This window comes from Mesitornis unicolor, unplaced genomic scaffold (assembly GCF_000695765.1).
Source record: "Mesitornis unicolor isolate BGI_N332 unplaced genomic scaffold, ASM69576v1 C13617962, whole genome shotgun sequence".
Classification (NCBI taxonomy): Eukaryota; Metazoa; Chordata; class Aves; order Mesitornithiformes; family Mesitornithidae; genus Mesitornis; species Mesitornis unicolor.
The window spans coordinates 1-6,003 of record NW_010223305.1 but is presented as its reverse complement, the minus strand read 5'-3'; the positions used below and the strand labels follow the sequence as shown (position 1 = coordinate 6,003).

Genomic DNA, 6,003 nt, shown 5'->3' with positions numbered 1-6,003 from the left:
ATGAGCTTTTGAGGTCCCTTCCAACTCTTGAGATTCTGTGTTTCTGTGATTCTGTGAGCCTTTAGGTATCTGATTAAGATTTCTCCTTGTATCAATATAATTAGTATCAGTGCAAACACATCCTCAGTAGGACAGATATGTTTCAGAAAAATAATTCTGCATGTGTGATTGAGTTCAGTCACAATAATTAATGTGCAATAATACTTGGAGAAGAGCAGCACTCTCACGAGAGGAGTGTGTATTCCCAGCACTCCTCTGCTGAGTGGGAGCAATCAAAATGCATGGGAGATGCCATCAGTCCAAAGAAATACTGCTGTTTGGTTATGTCACTGAGAGAAGGTCATGTAAAGTCTGAAACTAGACAGGATGGTTCTTTCATATTTCTCATTATCAGCCTTAGGCCAGAAATAGCCCATCCGTAAGCACTGGCGCAGGCGTGGGACTGTCTGATGGCTGCATGAGAGGGTTCTGCAAATGCAACAGCAAAAAGGAGACCTTAATGACTTAACTGTAGCAAACTTGGCACTGGATGTTTTTGGTTTTGTGGCTATTAAATGCATATCAGATTATTTTTGCAATTTAAGAGGTTGGTATGATTTTCCACAGGTGGCAGTGCAAGGTAATAGAGAGAGACACATACAGCCCTGCTCTGCTGCTCTGGATGTATTTGGAAAAGCTTTTAAGAGATGAAAGGAGCTGGGCAGAGCCTGCTTCCAGCCAAGCAGAAACAGAGGGGGAGTGATTTGTTTGAGCTAGAAAGACATTATTTTACCCAAACCAAAGAGAGATGCAGGAGCAGTTGTGAAAATCAATTTATTTTCCAGATTCATGCTAATATGTTCTGTCTTACGCTGGTGAGGATGGAAAGAGAAAGCTTAACCTTTAGATGCTTGTCAGAAATAGGGGGAAGGATTTCATGTAATGCCAGTGGATTGAATTATAATTCAGGCAGTGAGTTAAAACAGAGACAACCTGCTCATATTGATGGGTACAAATTTCTTGTCTAGCGTTATATTGAATTTCTCTTTCAGTGTTTTCTCCATTTCTTCATCTGCGACGATGGTGATTTCTACCAGATCCGTATTATCCTTGTAATTGTACTCTATCTCGGTGAGTTTCCAGCCCACCAGCGCCCGGATGCCATCCATTGTCTGCAGACTGCAGATGGACTTGGTCACAAACAGCGAGTCTGGCGCTGTCTGCAGGTGGGCGTTGCGGACTCTGAACTCTTCGATGTCTCGTGGCTGAAGGGTAAAGAGATAAACCCGACGGCAAACTTCTCTGTCCACGTTATGGGAAGTGGAGACGCTTTGATTTGGAACCCACTGCTTCCTTTTCACCTTCTCCAGGTACCAGATCCCGCTCTCCTCCAGGAAGCGGAAGACCCCAGGAGTCTGCAACTGGTCTGTCCCTGAAATCAGCTCCATTGGCTTCCACATCTGGTAGGCCATCCCAAACCCACCATCCACGATGTAGGATTTGTCATCAAGCACCACTTTTAGCAGCAGATGATCAATTTCATCTGCATACGTGTCGTACTCTGGGACATAAACTTTTGATCCCAGAAGGGTGACGTTGTAGCCAAGGGTTTTCAGGACCCAAAATAAAAGGTGGTTGTTTTCCATGCACCAGCCCCCACGGTTCCTCCTCACTATCTTGTTGTAAGTTGCTTCCAGGTCCAGCTCGATGCTTTCCCCACAGTGGATGCTGAGGTTCTCAAAAGGAACTGCTCGGATGTGGTGCTGGAATATGTCTGTCAAGGTGGGCAGGTCCGGCTTCTCGTAGGTGCCCCAGTAAGAAATTCTGGTGAAATACTCCTTGATGTCCATATGCCTCTGAGAGAAGGGTGAAAAAACTGTTAATGGGTGGTGTCAGAAGTGACAGAAGGATCTTCCCCATCACTTATGATGGGGCACTCATCAGTATGGGCAGCCTGCTCCAAAAAGGAGCAGGATTTGACTAATGGCCCATCAAAGGCAGTTGAGTGTGAGTATTAGCTCTGAGGGAAGCCAATGGGACATCGCTGATGAGCACAAACATTATTTTTAATTGTTTCTTTTAGAGCTGTGATGGGAGGCTCCAGCTGTGCTAAGCGCTTTTCAGCAGAGAGCCCCTGCCCAGCAAAGCTACAAATCTCTGTAGGAAGGAACAAAAACAGTAGCTGCACTGCTTCCCTCCTAGAAATTATAGGAACTGAGACTCTCTGGATCTGAACTGCTTTACTTGAGGTTTGACTCAGTGAAGCAGAAGTAGAAAACAAACCCTCCCAGTCCTGCACAGCAATCCAGAGCCTCCTCTGCGACCAAATCTGAGACAAATCTGCCCAGAAATTTCCTTCATTGTTGAGGCAGCCTGGCATGATCCAGACTCACCTGCTCCCGCTCTCTGTTCTAGTGCCTGGAGCACAGAAGGGGATTTTTTTAGGGCAGAAAAGGCCATGGGAGTTTTTTTGCTGCATCTGCTGCAAGCTGCCTCCCTGCACCACAGCTTAGCTCCCCGGCTCTGGTCACCACAGTCCTATGCCAGCACAGGGAGGAAACCAAGGTTTGGGCTAAAACTGCAAGTTTTCATGGGCCTCACATTTTCTGACTTAACTTTTGGGATGCATTGGATCTTTCAACTCATAATCTCCCCAGCCTGTGGGTGAGGGACCAGGCATTGCCCTCCCCATCCCTGCTGCAGCAGAAGGGCGATGGGATTGCGTTTCACAAGCAGTGAACAAACAAGCAGTTGGAGTTCTCTTGGCCTTCGATGGCAAGGAAACAAGGAAGGCATTTTGATGTAGCCAAATATTTTTGTTATTCCTCCCCAGGCAGCGCTAAATTTCAGACATCTCTGAGTACGGAGCATTGTTTTGGGACCTGAGAGGTCCCAAAATGTTCTCAAGTTCCTGTGTGTGATTTTTAAGGTAAAATCATAAGGAAAAGTCCAACTGTTCAAACAGGATTAAATCTGCAATCTGATTTAAAATGGCACACATCAAATTGTACGGAAATTTTGGAAAGATACTTTCAGTATATAAACAGATGAAGGAAAATGAGAACTTTCCATTTGGCGTAATAGCCTGGCAGAACTAGAGGCTGCCCCGGTTTGGCTTCCCACACTTTCTAACTTTTTGGATAGAAACATTACAGAAATCTGTAACTTGCGTCACAGCCACGTCTGCGACACAAAACGAGCAGGCCTGAATGATCCCACACGGGGTTCAGAGCATCTGGTTATAATTCCGGGGATGCTCCTTGTTCAGCTTTTCGCACATTCCCAAGCTTTTCCTCAAAGCTCCACAACTACAGTTCTATTCATTTTGGGAAACTTGGCAGAAACTTCACTCTTGCTGTGTGAACTTTAAACCAGCACCATCAGCAATGAGCTGTTTTCCCCTTTTCTTTCCCTCCCTTTCTTTCACTTTGCCAAAACATGTATAGTAATTTTAACTTAAAGGAAAAACATTGGTGTGGCATTTGTCTGTCTGTCCATCTCTTTGGGCTGTTTATAAGGCCCTTTTGGCAGTGGTATCTGAAATGGGTCAGCTGGCACAAATGCCCAATCTGCTTGAGGCTGGTGTCTGGGTAAAAAGACCCCCTTATCTGTCACACCGAGCAGCTGACCTCCCCGCTCTGCCCTCATGCCATTTTCTGCCATATTTTGTGTTCAAACAGATTTAACTTCCTAGTTAGGGAGCACTCAGCTACCAAGATTCGGAGTTTAAAAAAAGGGCTTACCTGGAAATCAGTGCAACCACCAGTGTACTTCTGGAGTTTGGGGAGGATGGTTTTTTAGGCTAAAGCAGGTGGCGCGGCCTTTACCCAGCACAGACAGAGCTCGAGGAGTGCTCTCCTGCTCCTCTTCAGGGAAAAGCCTTTTCCCTCAACTTGCTTTCACCGCCTCTGTCAGATTGCAAAAGCTGAAGAAAAAAAAAAAGGCAAAAAAAAAGCAGAAGGGTGGAGCACAAAAGCTGTGTTGAGAGAGCAAACCGGACAGCACTGACTCAATGCGGATACAAACCCTGGGTGTTATTAGAGCAGAGGCTGCTTCACATTTCCACTCATTTCATGCTTTCTGCAGGAGCTACCATGGGCTGGGACAGAAAGAGTATTTTTCTGTTCTAATAGCTGGCTGAATGCACTCGAGTAATATGCATTTCTTTTGCCCAGGTATTAGGTTACTATTTGTTTGGAAACATGGGGAAGAAATCTTGCATGCATTCAATCCGAGACAGTTTTTGCGCTGTTTCTGCAGAGCAGCAAGATTTCAGCACTGTAATTTGCACCTGACACCCCCTTGCCCAAGCACAAGAACTTCAGCTCTGCCTTTGCGTAATTTGCTATTATTTATGTGTTGTTTGGGGGTTTTTTATAGTAAGTTTCATAGAATGCAAGAAAGCGCCGGGACAGCAGTGTGTCTTCTGTGATCTTTGCCCAGAAGCAGCGCCTGAAGACTCCGTGGTGAAGGTGCTGTTGGCAAAGTGATGCCTGTGGAGTCCTGACACATGGGGAACTCCATCCTTTCAGTGTGTTTCATGCTGCTTTTGTATCTACAAGTTAATTCTCTCACATATACAGCTGGATTCTTTCCTGTGAGCTCCTCAACAGTAGTTTCAGTCCTTCACAATTAGTATCAATGGCAAGTTTCATTCAAACATTGATTTATTGGAATAACTAGCAGATATCATAAATCAGACCAGACAGAGATGTCTGTGGTAGCCCATTACACAGCTGCACTCCCATATCAAAATTTGTCTCTTTATCATCATTGATGGCTGGTGTTTGACCCTGCAAGCAAGAACCCATGCCCAAGGCGAAAGGTGCTGAAGGGAATGGATTACAGGCCATCATGCTCTTCTGGGCAAATCTAATTTGCTACAAAGAGAAAGCTCCTCTTCCTGGGTGGATCTTGCTGTATGTGGAATAATCCTTTCTCTTACCACAGTCTGAGAGTCCCTCATTTTGACGAAGAAAAGCCAAAAGCTGAGCAGGCAGCCTCACAGTCCTGGTGGGAACTATGCTGAAAAGAAGCTCATGGACCCATGGCTGTGCAGTGTTCGAGCAGACTCAGCTGTGCTCCTTGCCTGGAGCCATTTGCGACCACAGGCAGTGCCAGAAGTGGACACTGGCCATGCTCCCTTGCATAAATGTGTGGAGTGGTTTGGGATCTGTTCCAGCTAATTTTGGAGTCCCATTAGGACACAAGTGTTTTCTAAACAATTAGGAGCAAAAAACATTTCTGCTGGTACTTTGGTGCTCAGCTTCTCAGCTCCTCTCCCTTTAACATATCTCTGATATGGAACATTTCCTTCCCGTGCCTTTCAGATTCTCATTCCAGCTCACTCTCCATTTTCTTCCCACTCTCTGCTCATCAAACAATAAAACCATGAGCTCTCATTCTCCCCAGGTGTGCCCTGGGGCATCTGAGGGCAAAGCTCATTCAATGAACGCTAAAGGTAAGAAAAGGCTGATCTTGACCTGGCAGCCTTGCAGGAGTCTATTTGCATTTTAGCTCATTGGAGGTAATTTCAGGATTGATGGGGCAATAAACCACAATCACAGCTGCTGGGTGTTGTGGCCATGACATGTCTCGCATCCCTGCCTGCACCCCTCCCAGAAACAGCAAAGGGCAATGCCAAGCTCCAGCCGGCTGTGTCACCAGGAGCGTGAGGACAAGGTGAAGGTGCAAAGGGGAATGTCCTTGGAAAGGACACTGCTGTCCACCTGGTCATTGTGATGCAGTTTCCCAGTCTTGGCAGGAGCTGAAGCTGGTCGAGCTTTTTCCAGAAGACCCTCGATGTAATTGCTTTCACTTTTATTTATTTATAAATTTAAACTGCTGACAGCATTTAATTTATTGCTGAAATCAGTCTTTCTTCCTATCTCTCCCGAGAGGCTTCATCAAATATCCCTCTCTCCCTTTAACAGAGTATTATATGCTGCAATATTTGCTTGAAGAAATAAAGGCATAGGGTACCCTGTTTGGGCATTAATGATACGATATAATATAATATAATAT

At 45.5% G+C, this 6,003-nt stretch overlaps 1 protein-coding gene across 1 annotated transcript; it reads right to left on the bottom strand.

The window, feature by feature from the left end:
- Positions 1 to 956: 956 nt before the first annotated feature.
- LOC104533262 (arylamine N-acetyltransferase, pineal gland isozyme NAT-3) lies at positions 957 to 1,832 on the bottom strand. The gene has a single exon (XM_010193294.1). It carries the CDS (start codon positions 1,827 to 1,829, stop codon positions 957 to 959), a length of 873 nt encoding a protein of 290 aa, XP_010191596.1. The 5' UTR covers positions 1,830 to 1,832.
- Positions 1,833 to 6,003: the final 4,171 nt, after the last annotated feature.

Excerpts from the sequence above, each read along its gene's own strand:
- LOC104533262 (XM_010193294.1), bottom strand. The coding sequence starts at position 1,829 with ATGGACATCAAGGAGTATTTCACCAGAATTTCTTACTGGGGCACCTAC.